The sequence below is a fragment of the Telopea speciosissima genome, chromosome 8 (assembly GCF_018873765.1).
Source record: "Telopea speciosissima isolate NSW1024214 ecotype Mountain lineage chromosome 8, Tspe_v1, whole genome shotgun sequence".
NCBI classification, from domain to species: Eukaryota; Viridiplantae; Streptophyta; class Magnoliopsida; order Proteales; family Proteaceae; genus Telopea; species Telopea speciosissima.
Window position 1 is genome coordinate 12576144 of NC_057923.1, and position 19774 is coordinate 12595917.

General features: G+C 37.9%; 1 protein-coding gene across 1 annotated transcript; it reads left to right on the forward strand.

Moving 5' to 3' along the window:
* Positions 1–7424: 7424 nt before the first annotated feature.
* Positions 7425–18223, forward strand: LOC122670899 (homeobox protein knotted-1-like 6). The gene is made up of 5 exons (XM_043867921.1): positions 7425–7769; positions 7886–8011; positions 8127–8262; positions 16479–16717; positions 17954–18223. Exons 1-5 carry the CDS (start codon positions 7431–7433, stop codon positions 18110–18112), a joined length of 999 nt encoding a protein of 332 aa, XP_043723856.1. The 5' UTR covers positions 7425–7430; the 3' UTR covers positions 18113–18223.
* Positions 18224–19774: the final 1551 nt, after the last annotated feature.

A 19774-nucleotide genomic window follows, 5' to 3' on the forward strand; every position in this document is an offset into this window, starting at 1 on the left:
ACTTGCCCACCTTAAAAAATCTTCCATTTTTGTTGAAAAGACAATACATTATACAAGTGAAATTCATTCTTCTCAAATTCTTTGTGGAGCTTCAATCTTCTCCAGTATCATCATGAGTTTGATGCAACCTTCATATTAAGATCAATTCTGCTCCATTTTGCCAAAGGTAACCCAACAAAGCCTAGATTTTATATTTCCTTTCTTTGCTCCATTTTGTGTTTTTTACTGCTATTAGATTTGATTCAATAGCTAGAAGTTTATATATTTACTGTTGTTGGCTTGGGGTCTAAGCTTTTATCTATTGATTCACTTCTGTTATTAGTAGTTTTTTTTTTTTTTTTTATTAAATCATAAATGTGTTTTTTGAAAGCCCTCATGAAAGGTTCATAGACCCTTTGAGGTCCATGACTTCCCTCCTTTTTAATTTTGGGTAATGAAGTAAAGGGATGGCTTTAGTTGTTTAGGAATCACAAAAGAGAGAGGGGGGGGGGGGGTTGTTGAATTGTGCAATCTAGAAATCATAAATATTCACGCATGGCAGGTCGGATGAGACTGAAATTTTGTCCACAGTCTTCTAATCTCGTATCAAGTTTATATAATTGAATTTGAGTTTGAAATTTGATATATGACCGATCTAAACCATATTCTAGATATCTAATAGTCGGATTCACTAAATCACTTTTCGATTGACGACGCAACATGGTGTGCATTGTGCAGTCTATAGAATTTCCAAAGACAATTAACCCTCAAATCTTAACTAAGCCCAGATCCCATCTCCACCTTAGTAGCTTGTCCCAACCCAACCAATTTTTGAAAGGACTAATGTTTCCTTTATGGTTTGTTAAGGCAAGGCTCCTAAGTCTTCCTCAATTTTGCAAGTAGCAGTTTATTAGCCTTGTTATTTTAGGTAGGGGTTAAAGTAGTAACTTGTTAGGTGGTATATCTTGTAATTTTGTGCATGTTTTGTAAATGTCTTTAATTGATGTTTAGTTGAAGGTTAACTTTAGCATCTTTGGTTTAGTAGTTTAAGATACAGAAATAAAAATTAGGTAATGGCGGACCATATGGTTGATATGTGATTCCAAACATGATGTGTGGCCAATCCAAAAGATTAAATTAACCACTTATCTCGCTATTAGTTTGCCTAATCAACCTTTTATTATGTGGTCTAGAATCATGGACTAGGAAGAAAATTGATTCTTAATGGGCCTTCTACTTTAAAGGGAATTAAAAAAAAGGGAATTCTTCATGGGCTAGGACTTGAAATTAGGTTGGATTGGGCCGTCAATGACTTTGTGACTTGTTTATTTTGGATCCAACATTAAAAGCTACTTATGTATGCACTTCATTTTTATTTTAAATAAATGGAGTGGCCTACATAGATTCTTTTTCTCCAAGTCAGATCAGCTCTATCCCAAATTAATGGGACCGGATGCATAGATCCTTTTTATCTAATAAGCCATACTTGTTACTAGTCCTAAGATGTACATGTCTTTCCTCACAACTTCTTCTATAATAGTTTAAGGTTCTCACGGACTCTTTTGGATCCTTCAATTTGAATCAAATCATCCCTCCAATCGTCACTCCAAAACACTCGAGGAATAAGGATGACAATAAATTTGGGATCGAGATCCTCTCCAACGCACATCGATCAGCCGCACACATCCCAGTGCAGTGGCGTGTTGATCGAGGCCTCCCCAACCGGACGATGTGCGCTGGACATCGTCCCGCGCAGAAGAGGATCTCAATCCATAAATTTGAGGATAAACCCTTCATTGTAGGTGAAGAAAATGTTTGGCCCATTAGAATAGCTACATCATCCTTACCCATTTGCACAAATAGGTAGATCTTTAAGGTGATTCCTTCACTAACAGCCAATTCACAAAGTTCATAAGCCAAAGAGGGGTAGGAAATCAGAAAGCCAATCAAACTCATTATCTATCTAGGTTGCTTACTTGTAAAGTTGTAAGTAGTGAACCAAGAGATGAAAGGGCGATTCTAAGAAGGGGACTCACAAGGCAGTGTGCGCCACAACTTACAAGGCATTTCAATTGCAAAGATCCATTGTTAAGTAGGACCCAGTCGTTTACAGGAATAGGACACACTCACCTACTGGTTAGGGAAGATATTGGGTCTTCGTTAGTGTATGCATAGGTTGAAATCAAGCCAAAGCTGGCCTTAGTGGTAATTTGGTAACTGTAGGATAGAGTTTTGGTAATGACCTTTTACCTTATCCTGTAGTGTAGAGGTAAAATTCCATAGGGAAGGGTATCGCTGTCAGGGTGTGTGGTCTCTTCACCAACGTGGGGTCAATGAAAACGCACACAACGGCATTTAATAAGGATGGGATTTTTCATCTCACACGGAGCACAGTGGTCAATTTGCCTTTCTTGTGTTTGGGCACAGGTGGCATCTAGCTTGGCAGTCTTCTTTTTTCCATTTTCTTTTGTTCGGGAGCCGCACTGTCTCTCCTCTAGGCATGAAATAACCTCTTTGCCCATAAGAGAGAGACAAAGCGGGGGCAGTGAAAGCGTACCCTCAGCTCTCGCATAGAAAACATTGTCCCTTTCTTTTAATTGGGGAATATGACATTGGATTTCAGAACAGTTAATTAGGCTAGTAAGCACTACCAAAAAAAAATATTAGATTAGTAAGCCTTTTTTAACCCATACACTCCCGTTTTGTAAGGTAGAGTCTAGGAGGATGGAAGTTCATCCTTTCCATGTCTAAAACCAATACATCACATTTTATAAAAAAGGGGGAAAGAGAACTTACCCAGTCGGGTGTGGTGTGTGGCCCCTATGCCGGGCCACATGAAATGTCTATCATGTCCTTAGGAGGATTCTTTTAGATTCTCTCTCTACCTGACACATTCTCTAATATATGGATTTTGTGTCTCGATTTTTTGTACTGATTTTTAGATTAACTTGCTTCGATGATTTTTTATTTTTTTTTTGTAGTGATCAAAATAAGATTTTTTCTTAGATCTATAATGGTAGCGATTGCAGAGGATTTGAACCGATATTGTTTTTTATGGTAAAATTACATTAAATCTTTGTGTCATTTTTATTCTATATTTATATTTTTTTTATGTTTATTTTAACCAAAAAATTTAGATTCGTACCGTATCCAATAATCCATATTGGTCAGGTACCACTATTGATTGCAACCATTATTAATACAAATCGAATAGCAAATACTAAAACCATGCTTTCCACACTTCCTTTTTTTTTTTTTGTCTTGGTAAGAACCATGCTTTCCACACTCCACCCAAAAGTAAAACTTACCAGAAAAAACCCTAAGACAGGAGTGTCAAAATTGAGACCGAAGTGGATAAATCGGTCCGAATCAAACTGAAATGGTATGGATCGAACCGCATTAATGGCTTATTGGATATGTTTCGGATTTGGGTATTACAATTCGAACCAAACCAAATAAAAAACCAAAAGACATCAAAGCCAAACCTGCTCAAACCCAAATCAAAACCAAGACTAAACTGAACTACCCTGATAAAAAACCGATAACAACCCGAAATCTATTAAAATATATATATATTTTTTAATTATAATTTTTATATAAATACGTAGATTAAACCGAAATCAACCCCAATAACAAACCGATACATGAAACTAAATCAAACAGAACCTACCAGGAGTACCAGGATTCAGGCAGGGAAAAAGAAAACAAGAGAGGACTTATAAAGTTTCGTCCTCCTCCTACTGAAACATCTGACAGTCTATCCATCCATCCATCAATCAATCAATCAATCAAAAAATCTGAAAATTGAAGAAAAAAATGGAAAAGAAATGTAAATTATAATTTTATTTTTCTATATATTTAATGGGGGGAGGCCATTGCTGCTAATACAGCCGCATCTGTGTGTCCAAAGAAGATATGGGAATGGATTTCGTGGCGTCGAGAAGCCCACGATGCTACAACCAGTCACACTTTTCTCTGGAATACTGTAAGCTACAGCAGCAGATGCTACAACCTCACCATTTGAGTTCAATTCCTTCTCAAAGGGAAAGGTTGGGACAGCTCTGGAAAACTGTAAGCTACAGCTCCGATTGTGTTTATTTTCTCTTTCTTCCCCTATAAATTGACTTCTCAACCCCTCTTGTATAATGCCCCGAGAACTTCGATAAGTTCAAATCGATTTTTGGCATGTATCAACCGGTTCAAACCAATGCCGAACGATGACTCTCCTACCCCTTCTGTACTGGTTCAAACCAATGCCAAACCATTAAAATGAGATTCAATTTTAGTTGGTTTTTGGGTTTTATTGGGTTGGCTTGATAGGTTCTTATCAATCCTTTGAGGTGGTACTTACTTAATTTCAGATTTTTAAATATATATATGAAATGAGAAAAGGTTATCTGAGCTATAGGAGAGGTTACGCTAGCACTCTCTCCTCCTTACATGAAATGACCTTGTTGTTCTCCTATGTCATTCATTTAAGAATCTTCTTCCATATAAATTAATGAGTAAAATTGAAGTTTTTACCATTTTGTTTCAACGGATTGTTTTTCGTTTTGGTTTGTCTAAATGGTTGGTCTAATTAGTTTCTGTTTTGGGTGAAAAAAAAAACCCCATTTTAGAATTTGACAAAAGGGACAAGGGGCTTTTATGATATATCACATTTTCACATGAATAGTGACATGTGAGGTCATGTGTTTTCAGTTTTGAATTGGCATTGTATAAAACATTGTCCCTATATTTAAACCACAACCCTTACGATGAAATTAAGGGTATCAATTTTTTGCCAAAAAATGGTTAGACTGATCGAAATTGATGGGTTCAGCCCAAATCGAACCAAACCCTCAATCCCTCATTGGTTTGGTTTCGATTTTATGAAACTGATAGAAATTGAAACCAAACAGGACCTACTGGAACTGAAACCAATATAAGATATAGATCGAAACCATTAAAACATGATAGGAATAGAAAAAGTCGATAGAAACTCTTTTCAGTAATTTTTTTAATATATATACATAAAAAAATCAATTCCGAATTGACAACAGCCAATAAAAAACCTATGCAAACCGAACGGACATAGACAGTAGTGAAGGCGTAGGCGTAGGCTTTCTCGAGGGAGTGACACAGACAGTCAGATTGGAATCCCAAAAAAAAGCCCATGTCCTGGTTTTTATCCGGATAGTTAGTAGATACCAATCCGACGATTTACAATTCATTCAGTCGCCAGCACGTGTTTTGAGATTCATTCGGTCACAAGCGGTGCATTGAGCATAGTTGGAAATTGAGGCGAATTGCCTGAGTCGAGTCAAAATTTTGGAAAATTTGATTAAGAGTCATGTAGATTCGGCCTGGATAAAAAATGACGAAACTTGATCATAAATCGTTCGAGTGAAATAAGATTCACTATTTTTATCCGAGTCATGACAAATTCGATGAGTTTAGTTATTTATAGAAATAAAAAAAACATAAAACCTATTCACTTACTATAAACTAAATTAAGTAAAATAGTAAATCAGTATTCTTAAACAGTAAGGAATCCCCAACTCCCTCTATTGTTCAATGGTATAAACTCAAATTGTATTGATATGTGATTCATTGATTATTTTTGTTCTATAGTTATTTGATTCTTTACTAATCTATACATATTTATTGCATTGCAACAACAAAAAAAAAAAAAAAAAAAAGTGACTCGCCTTGATCGAGTTTGATAAGCTCAAGTCACCAGATTTTTCTAAACGCCGAGTTGAGTTAAAAAACTTGATTTTCCAATTATGGTGTTTAGTGGATTAATTTTAATTTTGTTTTTAAGTTTAGTTTATGTTTAGTGGATTAATTGAGCACAAAAGGTTTGCCTTTTAAAGTAATAAGGAATTGATTATATGTTTTTTAATGTGTAAAGGCCGACCGAGAACCTGATGACAGGGATTCGATTTATAACATTATCCGTAATGGGATATTACCAGAATGACATTATGATCATAGGACCTACCCACTAGTTTCATCTGAATATTCAGATCTAACGGCTTTTATCATCCAAGGTATAATATTCTCTTCAAAGGCATCTGCTACGTGAACAGAGATTAGTTTATTGTGTTTATACGATCAAGTTGTAAGTTGTATTAGGGCTAAGGAGCATCAGGAATCGTTTAACCATGTGACTTAGTGTTCATATTATTTATTGAGCAAGCAAAGCATATTCCCGGTTCTATAGATGACCAAGAATGGGGGCTTTAGCTCATATTGATAGGGTAATATGTGCTTGCTGGATTTATGACCTTTAGAAGGGCCTCTCCATCCGGAAGCTGAGCTATGACTTAGAACTGAAGTATTTGATACAGTGAGTGTAGCTCCATGTGTGATTTTAAATATTGGTATCAGGATCGATATCAATTGAGGGTGTTAAAAGTTGGCCAACACAGATTGACCCGATCTGAGTGAACTAGTTGAAATCTCACTTGATTATTAAACATGTTGTGCTCAAGCATTGTCGATTAATGATCGTGTGTTTCAGTGCAAGGTAGTGGCAAATTGACTATGACTGATCATTGTCTAAGCCCAATTACCTTGTGCCCTATTATGGATCAGTAATCAACCGACCAAATAGAAATGTGTCATGCCCCCAGCCTATGAGGTCGAGGACTGATCACCTAAACAAGCTAAAAGAGTGCGAGGCTTTAAATTGGTGGGGAATAATAAGGTCCGATTGAAACAGGTTGAGCCTGATTGGTTGAAACCCCTAGGTATCAGTCTTAGCCGATACCGATATTAAAAAAAATAAGAAAAGAAATATACAATTTTGCCCTTACTACAAACCCTTACTCTTGACACAGCTGAACCGATACAAAGCCATGGCTCCATGGGCAGGAATAGGGATTTAATCACTTTTGCGACTTGGGTTTATGGATGTGGGAAGGATATCTATGGTTGGACTGCTGGGTTAAATAAATGAAGTGGGTATTTTCGTCAAATAAAAAAGTCATCTTACCATATTTAATTCATGGGTTTTCTTTCTTTTATTTTATTCTTCAAAGAACAAAGTAAGTACGGTTTATTTACTTATTTATTTTTCTGCAAATTTTGTTTTTTTAAAAAAATTGTGTTTATAACTTTGTGAATTTATTGAATTTAGGAGAAAGTACAATAAACACTTCTTCAGAATAAATAATAAATAAAAAAAGGAAATTATTATAAAAAAGAAAGATAATCAGAAACTCTCTCTCTCAGAGGGAGAGAGGAGAGAGGAGAGAGGCTTGGGCTTCATCTTTCTCCTGTTTGTACGCTAAACCAAAAATCACAATCTCCATGAAACACTTGCAGTCTTCTCTTCTGTGTCAATCTCTGCTCTACTCAAACTCCCACTCCAGAAAATCCAACTAGAGAGAAAGAGAGTTTCAAATATAGTTTTTTGTTATGAAATTATGATCACGAAACAATAAGCGAGTTTTTGTTAATTGATGGAGGATTTGTATGGACTCCAACCCAGTATGGATTACTTGGACCAGACATCATTGTGGTTAGATAACATGGTTTCACCGGCGGATTACCAGAACTTGTTCACCTCGGAAGCTATCCATAGCAGCGATCGAATTCCCTTTTCCGAACCAGATCATCATCAGTGGTTCTCGGAGTCAGTTTCTTTCGTTCCTCATGAAATTCAAGGAAATGGAACAAGTTTTGTTGGTGGAGCTGGAAGAATAGATGATGATCAAGAAATGTCGAGTGTAATTAAAGCCAAAATTGCATCTCATCCTCGTTATCCAACACTCCTCCAAGCTTACATAGACTGTCAAAAGGTAAAAAACTTAGAAAAAAAAAAAAGAAGAAGCTTACGACCCTTTAAACACAAGTATGCATGGGTTGGCTTATAATCTCAAAAACCATAATTTGGTTTTTTTTTGTTTTGGTTTAGGTGGGAGCACCACCGGAGATTGCTTGTTTGTTAGATGAAATCCGTCGAGAAAGTGATGTTTGTTGGAGAAACGCTGCCGGTGCTTCAACTAGCTTAGGTGTTGATCCTGAGCTTGATGAATTCATGGTTGGTTTGTGTGGGTGTGGGTGTGGGTTCCTCCTGTGTGTATCATATCTTCTTTTTCTTTTACTGTTTTGGTTTTAGTTTTCACTATTTTTTTTTCTGTCTTTCTTTCTTTTAGGAAATATATTGTGATATGTTGGTGAAGTATAAATCAGATCTTGCAAAGCCTTTTGATGAAGCTACATCTTTCTTGAACAAGATTGAAATGCAGCTCAGTAATCTCTGCAAGGGTTCTTCTTTAAATTCCATTTCAGGTCTCTCTCCCTCTCTCTCTTTCTTTTCTATGATCTTAGTTTTTTAGAGTATTTATATTTCCTTCTAGTGAATCTCTCCAACCTCTCATGGGAGAGGATGAAGCTTAATTTCTATACCTACATGGTGCATGTTTGTAGAACAAACTTACCAAATGGAGTAACTGTAGTAGTTGTCAGCTTAACAGCACTGGACTATGGATTATTAGGGCTTTGCATGGAGCATAACAGCACCATCCATTAATGGGGGAAACCCGTAGTTCTTTTTTTTTTTTTTTTCCTTCTTTTAAATGTCTCAGGCTCTCAGTTTAGTTGCAGCCCAACAGTAAATAAATTTTTAAGTATTTTCATTCCCCCCCCCCCCCTCCCCCTTTGTTGTAGATAGTCTTCACTGGTGTTTGTTATTTATTCCTTTTTCCTGCTCATGCAGTCAGAAATATATATAAATGGTGGAAGTAAGCTTTTCTTCACAGAGATTCTGACTTTGACATTTCGGAGCTTTCTGTTGACATGTCATGGTTTTGTTTTTTAAATTTCTTTTTCCTGCTATGCATTGAAAGTTTTTGTTTGGAGTTTGGAAACTTCTTTTTAGGGCCATAAGTGATGTTAAAATCCTTGATTACCAACAAATCTGGTAGCATTTTTGCCCATGGTAAGAGTTATATTCATTCTCCTGCCAACTTATTTTGGGGTGCAAGTATGGCAGACATAGATTTCAAAAAAATATTTCAAAACAATGTAATTTTTATGACTATTTCAGTATGAGAATATATTTTTCGATCAAACACATCTTATCCGGGTTTTCTTTTCTCATTTGATGACTCCTCTTATCTTCATTTTATGATCTGTCTGATATACAATCAATAGTGTTTTATTGATTTTGTTGTAATTGTCGACATGGATTCATGCCGTGAGCTAGGTTCTAATTTCTTGCTGTGATCTTATCATATTTTCGAGTTTAAAATGTATTGACACATTGTGTATTGTTAGACCAAATGGAATAATGTTTATGAGAAAGGGGAACATCCAATGTTGATACTGGATATTTTACTTTGTTCTTATCACTTTTCAATACTTTGACATTGCATTCCAAAGTGCAAGTTATTTGTGTTTTGTTCATAGATCTAGGAATTTTCATTTGAGGGTACTTTATATGGTGCTGTATTCTTATCTTCTAATTTTTTTTTTTTTTTAAGTTGCTTTACCTTGGAATAAATTGGTCTCTTGCTTAATGTTATGTAATGATGTCTACCATTGCCTGTTGATGACTCTTTAAGGAAGTTTCAAGTTCCAATAGAGTGTCATGTGGTGCATGTCTTGGATGGAGGGTGTGGTTTGAACCTTGGGAAAGGTCTAATCACTGATTCTGTTCTTCGAGCCATAGATTAAAAAAACAAAAAAGATAAAAAGAGGTTAGAGGGAAAATATTTTCTTGGCTAAGAAAGACATCTCCTTGGAAGTTGTCATTGGCAGCTGCCTGCCAATTAAGCTTCCAAATATTATACTAATTAGAACGGAACCCAACCTTAATTGTCATTGATCATGATCAACAGCAATATTTTGCTTAGCTAATATCACAACTCATGTGATCTCATTGCATAGTCAAGCACCAAAAGCTATGAGTTTGACTAAAATAATGGGTGAAGAAGCATAACCACAAAGCAATGGATCTAGTACAGATCGAGTTTGCTGCTTATGTTGTTCTTTTAGTAATTTATTTGTCTGGCCAAAACTGCAATAGTATGGATATGGTATGGAGTAATGCTATTTTAAGTATCCTTTTTAGCAAATGGCTGCAAACACCTCTGTTTTTTTTGGTCATGTTGTTTGAACTTTATGGAATTGATGTCGGAATGACAACCTAGATTGACTTAAATGTGGTGTTAGTGATTAAAAATAGTAGTTTGGTTTGGCATTATTAATGGAGTAAAAGTGTTAGAGATGATGACTTGGGAGGTTGGATCTGGTTTGCCACTTCTTAGTGTTCCTCTAAAGTACTGATTACCTTTTCATTTCTTAATTAGTATAGTTATCTTTGTTCTTATTTCTTTCAAAGCATGTTGTCTTGCATCATTGTATAAGGGGTTTTCTGAATTCACCTTATATACTAAGATACATTAGAGACGCCACCAATTCTAATTCCCATGTCAGCATGTTACGTGCATAGATGCACAATATCAGATTTGTCTAAAGAATAAGTTTTACTACAACCTTTTGATAAGTGCACCTTCTTACACTCCTTCAGATTGCAATTGTGATAGTACTATGTAGTTCACCTCACGATACATTGATACTGATCCATCCCTCTTTCCTCGTGTGTTTCTTTAATATCTTGGGTGGGTATCATGTTCCAAGCCTCTCTCTCTCTCTCTCTCTCTTTAATATGATGTTTTGTTCTTATGTAATGAGCTGTTTTGTGTATGCATTTTGTCGAAGGAATATTTAGTTAAATGGGTTTTGCAATCTGCAGTATAGATGTGGCTTTTTGATTAGTAGAGTTTAAATTTGAACAATTACCCCTAACCATCCCCACAAAACCCCCCCCCCCCCCAAAAAAAAAAAAAAAAAAAAATAAAAAATTAAAGGCTAGAGAGTATTGAGTGCAGGCATAGTTATGTATTTGAAACTAGTCAATTAGATATTGGTGACAAGTACTTGAAACTAGTCACTATATCAATTGCCTTAGGGCTCCTCTAATTTTATGCTGTTAAATTGGTGGATGATGGATTGTTTTGTTGTGGTTGTTTTAGCATCAACAGAATCATTTTCAATGATAAATACGACAATTTAAAGCGATAGGTTTTGGGAGAGGAAGATTCTAACTTGCTAATAGAAATGTGAGGAGACATGTTAGTATGTGAACATTTCTTGTAAGGTTTCTAGCTTGCTGGAGTAATGTAACATCCAAAATTGTCTCTCTTTGTTTTTTTTTTTTTTTTCCCCCCAGGGGGTGTTATGGAAGTTGTTTTCATTAGCACCATTAAAAGCATATTTGTTACTCTCCGTGCTTATTTTCGTGTAATGTAGTTGGAGGAGATTAGGTGCATTTGAACCTCGGATAATATGCTAGTTCTGTTGTTCTATGTAGAGGCGTATTGAATGGGTGTCATGAATTGTGATAGATGTGCTTGTATTTTCATAGAAAGCTTGATTTTAGCTGGTAAATCAGGATATTATAGGTGTTTAGATTTCATGGATTATGTGACTTCTGCTTTTCTGTTGGCAATGTTATTTTGTCAAGGTTAGATAATCTAGGGGAGTGAATGGAAAATTATTGTCTCCATTTATCTGCCCCTCCAATACTTCCTCCGTTACATAAAGAGCCTGAAGTGAAGACAGAAGCTACTACCCATGGCTGTGCTTGATATGCATTCTAGGTTGATTACGCATTCTTGGATGACAATCAAAACAACTATCTAGAATGCATATACCAAACACAGCCTAAATGAAACACTACAAAACCTAGAATGGAGTAAGTATTATCATCTTATGCATATTGTATGGTTTGTTCTACTCTTAAGAAATTGTTCATTCAAATCTATATTCCCAATATATCTTTGTTGTATTTATGAGGATTAATTTCTGCTAATTTGAATGAAGTTCCATCTTTATATGTTTGGATCAATTTCTGCTACTTGGTCACTTCACTACAGTGGAAGCCTTCTTGTTTGGTTTCATTTCAAATAAAGTCCATACGTTAGATCTGTGAAATCTGGTCGTTCAAACTTCTAACGACGCTCTACACCGTTGGATTTGAAAAGCAATCCAAAATGGTAAGATCCTTTAATAAGTCAACCCGGCCTGATCTGGCAACCGGTGCCAACCATGGCCCGAGTCGAGAGAGAGAGGGGTAATTTAGGTAATTATAGAAATTAAGAAAGGGCAACTTTGGGAAGTGATGCATAATGGGAGATGGGCTGAACATGCACCCGGCTGAAACGGGTGTTCGGTGGGGTCAATATAGGACTCCCGCTGTTCCCGCTGTAGTGCAGCTTTTTGAGATCTCTCTCTCTCTCTCTCTCTCGTCTCAGAGAGGCAGGCAACTGAGAGTCTGAGACTGAGTGACTGATCAATGCTTCTGGCTTAAGTGCTGGTTGTCATATCAGTCATGGCCCCCCCCGCAGGCGGCCTTTTGAATGATGAATGTTCCTCGCTCAGCCTCGCGACAGATGGCGTGGGCCACTCCTTGTCTCTTTCTCTCCATCCTTTTGGTTGGATCCACAAACAAAACAAACAATGCCTTCCTCCCTTCCTCGCCACCTTATTCTCATCTTCCAAATCCCTCGTATCCTCTCTGATTTCTGCTCTTTCGTCACACGTACCGCCGGTTTGTTTCTGATCTAAAACGGCTTTTTCTAGCCTGGGGTGGGTGGGTCTTTCTTTAGATTGTGGATGCTATTCTTGGTATCTCCGAGAAGCCGAGAACTGACTGGTCCTGTCACGAATGCTATTCTGGGAGTGTCACCATGGCCCATAATCCATCTCTCCCATCTTCCATTCCTGCCTGGGGTAGCGAAGGGAACTAACGAATCACCATTGAAGCCTCATGAAGGTCATGATCTGATGAGACAAAAGTAAAGGTGGGGCGAGGGTTGGTGGGTTTCCATCAAATACCCTTTACACATTTTTTGAAAAAGATCCAAGACCCATTTTCGTCTTACCCATACGGAACTGCCCCCAGTCAAGCGTTATTGGTTCCTTGAATCCCGGCTCTTTATGGTTGTGTCACGGATGACTCAGCCTTTTTAGGCGTTTTTGGTTTCTAGCCAGTCAATGAACCATCCTAGCTTCGGTTCGTCCTGGATGAACCGGAGCCTGTCAATACCCTTAGCATTTACAGTTTTTGGCCAATGATGAGTTGGGAATTGGGACATGCAACTTCCAAGGCGTGCGTACGTACGTATGTGCTAGGGTGGACCCGTAGTTTTTTTTTTTTTTTGTAGAAGGGTGGACCCGTAGTTTACTATTGAGCTTTTGGGGGTTAGGGTTTCTCAAAGTCTTAATAATGGGTTATTCTCAAAGATTAGTGATTGGATTAGCCTGCGGCCCAGTAGTCCCTCTGACGAGTGACTCTGCTAAGGGTAAGTGGGTGAGGCGTGCCTTGCGGGTTATCCTTTGTTTTGCAGTTTGATTTGATGGCCATATTGTCACTTCTTTGAAAGCTTGAAACGACAGAACGAACCTCCCCTCTCTCTCTCTCTCTCTCTCTCTCTCGGTTTATGCGTGTGCATGTGACTCTGTGTAGGCGTTCAATCCCAGGTTCTGCCTTGGATGCCCGGTTTCTGGTGTGGGTCCCGATTCCCTTGGCCATGCGGATGTGCAGTGGCCATAGTTTGGGGAGGTGGGTCTATGGGGAATTGGGTCTCTAATACCCTACTTCATATCTCTACGGTGCAGCCAAGGCCCATCAAGCATTATGGCTTGATCTGGGTCAAGTTGGGCTCTCTATATTGGTCTCTTCTCTTACATGAAAGCTTTTGCTCCGACATTCTTGACTCTATAGCATGCACTGTAGCATCATTTATGTTTGAAACTTAAATTCTCCCTATGTTATGGTTCTAAGTATCAGTATCGTATCGGGCTATCCGTATCCGTTTTGCACCTTGTCGATCTCAATATCATGCCGATACTATGTCAGTGACATGATACTGTCAAAGGGTAAATCAGTCAAAAAACCTATTTTTAAAGGAGGGTCAAGGGTAAATTTGTCTGATACGATCGATCTTTGCCGATGTTGATCTGATATCGTATCGGGTTTCGAGTTGACCGATACCTGTTCCGATACCGTGCACTAAAACCATGCTCTATGTATTATTTAGGATTTTCATGAAGTTAAAGAGTTCGTAAGGTATGTAGCTCACAAGTATACAGCCATTGACATTGTAAATAGTAGCACTTACTAGTGTTCTGAAAACTTGCTAACCCTTTATGGGACCAGGTCATATGGGTCGAATAGTGCTTTTGATCTCAAATTTGGTAACCATTTATAGGTCAGATCACAGATTGAACTGTTATGTCAGTAAGAACTCTTTACCAAAAACTTTCCAAAACCATCCATTCTTGGCCGTTCCATGCAATCTTTTAGACAAAGTCAATCCAAGGATTGGGAGGTTAAATACTGGTTTCTATGAGTATCAGTGATTCATTTAATTATTAGATAAGATTACATGGAGGAGGAGAGTATGCTTGCTGTTTTGCCCTGTAGGTAAGGTAGGAGGCATAGTTCTTTAGTACCATTATTTCTCACAGTAAAATGAGTCTGGGTTCTTCAGATCTTGGAAGGATTTCTTATTGTGTATCATGCAGTGTATATTAGAAAAAAGTAAGGGCATATCCAGTGCACAAGGCTCCCGCCATTGCGGGGTCTAGGGAGGGTCATAATGTACGCAGCCATACTTTCGTAAAGAGTCTGTTTTCAGACCCAAACCTGTGATCACTTGGTCACAATGGAGCAACCTTTACAATTGCTCGAAGGCCCACCCTCATGCAGTGTATTTTTTTGGATAATCAAATCACTTAGTGATTAAATTAATATTTAACACCAAGTGATGAAATGGATATAGTTGGACCAAAAGTATCTTGTGATTATAGGATTTCCGTGGAAAAATATTGCTACAATATGAAACAAAAAAAAAGGACATTTTTTTAGAAGTTTGCAAAAGGCTACCTAAATAAGAACCTTATAATCTGCATTAGGGAGTACTATCATCGCATCTTTCTTATTTAGTTGAGATGTAGGTTCTAAGGTAGGGCTTCCTCCCTCTACATGGCACATGACATAGAAGACATGACTTGGATCTTCTTCTTCTTCTTATTATTATTTTCTCTCTCTCTCTCTCTCTCTCTCTTTATAGTCTAGGGGTGGTTTATTGGAAATGATTAACTGATGAGAATTTTTGAACCTAAAGTCTAAGGATGCTGACATCTTTGATATAATTTTCATAAAATTTCCCATTTATTTATTTGTTTTTAGGGGGGGATGTAGTAAATGCTATGGAATCATCTTAGGCTAAAATTTGTTCTTGCTTCTGTTGTCTAGCTTGAACACAGAACTTAGATGTTTCAAATTAATAACTAATATGTTATATTTGAATAGCTTAGTTTTGACGAAATTGTCTGTCATCGCCATTTATAGTCTAAGCTTCCTGATATTGGCATCCATTAGGTTACTGTGATGCTCTAAATATAGTCATAGCACTAGTCCCATACTTTATGGTTGATGTATATTAATTCTTGAAAACACTTGTGGTCCGAATCATGGAGTCCTGTCGATGCCAAAGAGAAGCAGCAGCTGGATCTGTTGGGCATGGTGTCGTGCAATCAAGGTGACCAAATGGACCCTGCCCATCAAGAAAAGGTTTAGTCTAGGTTTGCCAGAATAAAAAATTTCTTGGAGGTTAATTTCAAGGAGATGTAATGATGGGCATTGGGAAGAGTAGGAGAGGGTGTGAGAGACGAGCCACCATGGTTGGGAGAGAGGGCACTGGTGTTAAGGGGAGGGCATCGTTGGTCATTGTAGAAGAGGGGGGGGGGGGGGGGCGGAGAAAAAAAAGAAACAAGATCAAGAAGAGCTCGTTGGAGCTTGTGAGGCTCTGTGTATCATATTGAAGCTGAATATTTTGTGCATTAATTCTTCACTCTTCATAGAAGAGTATATATGAGATTACATGTGATTGAATCCTTGATTGACTCAAACAAGGAAAGAGAATACAAGAAATAGAAAGATTACAATAGTTTGCCACTCTAGGCGGGATTCCGTATCGCATGTGGAGCACATGTCAAAATGAAGAAGGATTTTCCAGCTGAGTTAGCATACTCGATGGAGATTGATAACCCATGTGAGATGCAAAGGAGAAAGACCATATTATTCTCAATATGCCAAACAGGATTGGTTGGTTATTTGACTCTTAGGTTCCGCTTGGAGTACCACTTAATGTGCATATTTTGATTTAAATTTTTTTTCAACAATTCTTTATACTCCATGTACTATAAGTCCACAATTGTGTTGTTTTCCTGAAAATGGGCAAATTAGTCTCTTCTTGGTGTTGCTAAGGTGGAATACATGGCTCTGTAGAGGAAAATAATCTCATTCGTGTTTTAATTAATGATTTGTTATTCTGTTTCAACAGCTGATTTATTTATGCTGGCAAAGTCTGTATTTTCTGTATGAAACCTGGGATTTGGCTTATTTGAATTGTTTCCCTTGACTGTTTGGTCAGATGAAGCTGCTGGATCATCTGATGATGATTTTAGCGGAGGAGAGATTGAGGTTCAAGAGGTTCAACCAAGAGCGGAAGACCGAGAGCTTAAGGATAAACTCTTACGCAAATATAGTGGCTATATTAGTAGCTTGAAGCAGGAATTTTCAAAGAAAAAGAAGAAAGGAAAACTGCCTAGAGAAGCAAGGCAAACACTGCTCGACTGGTGGAGTGTTCATTACAAATGGCCATACCCGACGGTAAATTACTTTCATTTCCTTAATGATGCCGGATTTTCCCTTCAAAGACACTGGCTGTTTAAAGCAGTGATTTCATGGATTGTTGGACCGGGCAGTCAGACCGTCAACCATTTTGGTGGTTCAGTCCTTCCTTGGGTGATGACTGCTTGTCCTTTGAAAATCATTGAAAAGTCAGCATACAGCCCGGTCTGAATGGTCAGAACATTCCAACCCCATGGTCTGACTGCTGGACCGCATGCATGCTTCTACTTAAAAAATACAAGAAGAAATTCATGCACTCAGGGAGTATAGAACTTAGGCTCATGGGGAAAGAGGCAGCCATGCTCAGAATACTTATATGATACATTTTCAAGTAGAAATCATAAATGTATTCTATTTTTTTGTTGTCAGACCATCAGACCGGATGGTCGGAACATCGAACCATTGACCAACAGGCTAGAACGGTTCGATGTTCTGTCTATTTTTAAAATAATTTTTTTAGGTAATTTTTGGCACATCTTCACAGCTGTTTGTTACATCCCCGTAAAATTTGTTTTGCTTTCAACATTACAAATGTAAGCTAAAATATATAGAAGAGTTCCATTGCCAAAGTATAAAATCAAGTACAATGTAACAAGTGTCAAAGAGGACCGCTTAACTCATGGGTCGCTTGGGAACTCACTCAACCACTAGAAGACCTAAAACTCAAATGGGGACTCACTCATGACAAAGTTTGGATCTGCTCCCCCCCCCCCCCCCCTGTAAAATGACCTTCAGCTCCTGCCACGGCTGGAGGAGAGCCAAATTGACAAAGTTTATGTTTGAATCAAAATTTTCTTCTCTCTACTTTTCTATATTTCAAAATATAAATATATATAGAAGGGAGAACTAGCAGTTGGAAAAGAGCTGTTGAAATATGGCCGTTGGAAATTTATTACTAATGACATCATGGCTTCATCAATTACTGTCTACTAAGATATTTCTATGTGAGGTCGATTTCGCTTCTTGGTTATTAGGTCATCTTGCCCAAATGACTATCCCAATTGTGGAGATTTCTACACATGATTTTCAACATGGGGAGAGGGTTCTTTGAGCAAGTGGCATAGTAAATAGCCCAAGTAAAAATATGACATAAAATGGTTCATGTCCTTGCCTGTGAATCCGGCCTGGACAGGTCCATCTCCACAGAATCTAAGAAGAAAGTAGACCAGGTAGTACTAACTGTTTTTCTTACTCTGTTTTTTTTCCATCTTTCAGGAGGCTGATAAGAATGCACTAGCTGAATCAACAGGCCTAGACCAGAAACAAATAAACAACTGGTTTATAAACCAGCGGAAGCGCCACTGGAAACCATCGGAAGACATGCAGCTTGCTCTTGTGGACAGTCTTTCTGGTCCCTTTTTCATGGGTGACTGAGAGAGGCTCTAATAACCTCTGTTTATGTTTCTGTGTTTGTGTATTCTTGAATGTGATAATTGTTAATACTATTGCAAGTTGCGTTCAAAGTTCAATTGTGCATTTCTTTCATATTCTGTGCCTTTGTTGTCGATCTCTGGATTTGGTTCTTCTTACAGGCAATTGAGTATAGTAAGTTGAAGAAGATGCTTTTGGACTGTTTAAAAGCATTGTTCTTGCAAAATTCAGGCAGCCATGAACATTTCAAGTTCCACTTGAGAAAATGAGAAATACTTTGCACTTGTATTTCATCCTATTTGCCTTAATGCTCAAATAACTAATTAACAAAGAACCATCAAAATTCTAGTAGTAATGACTCTAATAAGAATAAAGTAGTCATCATTGATCGACCAAGCACAACAAGAAAAAGAAAGCTTGTTAACAGTAATCTATGGGAGAGGAGAAAGAGAAGCTAATCAGCAAGGCCAATGAGAGAAGTGTTGTTAAACTTAGTGTGAGGAGGATAATTGGCTGAAGAAGGTTCCCTACTCCTGGCAGAGTTCAGATCTGCTACCCACAGGGGGACAGGTGGGGACAGATCTAAACCCTCCATGGGGTGTGGGTATGTTTCAAGTATGATTGGTATGTGAAGCGTACATCAGTACATGTACTGATTGGTGCTCTAGTGATGTGGTGAGTGTGCTCCATGGTTTGGAATGAGAGGAAAATTTAGTCTCACATAGGTTAGCTAATGTGTGGTTACTGTGCTCTTGACCTTAGAAGGGGTGGCATCTCCACATTTAAGCTTGGGTCTTTGGGTTGGATGCCTTCAAATGGTATCAAGTTGGTTGTACGTGCATCGGTCATATGGGAGCCTATGGCCCAAAGTTGGAAAGAGTTGATATAGTGAATGCGTTCCATGACCAAGAATGAGAGGAGAGTTTAGCCCCACATCGGTTGAGTAGTGTGTTGCTATTGGGCTTATGATCTTAGAAGGACCCTCTCTACCAATGGGGCCTCGAGCTTCTATTTATAATATGTGTACCTACTTTTTATGTATACAATAGATCTTAAGTACTTCCGTAAACTACTTATACAATATGTTTACTTGTTTTTCTATGTATACAATATTTCCAATTGTCTTTATTGCCCTCTTTTGTTTAATGAATGAGATTCTCCTTATGAACCATGTCCACCAAGAAAAACCGCAAAAGTTTTTAATATCCGACAAAGACTAAAGATTATCTCTAAATAAATATAGAGGAAATGAGCACAGGATGCGTCCAAATACATGAGGGTGGATAAAATGACCACCTCACTTCCTGAGTACTGAAATGATTGCTCCATCCTGCACCATGTGTCAGGGCGTAGCCTACGCCACCATGTGTTATAGAAAGAGAACGTCACCCTATAAATGTTTTTCTAGTCTAGCAAAGACTAGAGATTAGCTCTATAGACAAGTAGGGTGGCGGTGCACAGCCTTGATCTATAGATCCCCCTATAGACGTATTGAAAGTCAATCGATATTTCAACTTTGGCAACTTTGGGGTAACTTATTTTCAATTGTTGAACATGCCGGGATAAGAACCCTAACATGGTGGGCCATGGCTAATCCAATGACGAACCTTCCCATGTCAATTTGTCAAAGATTCCCTATGCGAGGCTCAAAAGGTTGGATTGTTT

What these genes read in the sequence shown, in the direction of transcription:
- LOC122670899 (XM_043867921.1), top strand. Translation starts at nt 7,431, where the DNA reads ATGGAGGATTTGTATGGACTCCAACCCAGTATGGATTACTTGGACCAG. An exon ending in CTGAGCTTGATGAATTCATG is followed by an intron (nt 8,012 to 8,126) that starts GTTGGTTTGTGT and finishes TCTTTCTTTTAG; the next exon opens with GAAATATATTGTGATATGTT. An exon ending in TTCTTTAAATTCCATTTCAG is followed by an intron (nt 8,263 to 16,478) that starts GTCTCTCTCCCT and finishes CTGTTTGGTCAG; the next exon opens with ATGAAGCTGCTGGATCATCT.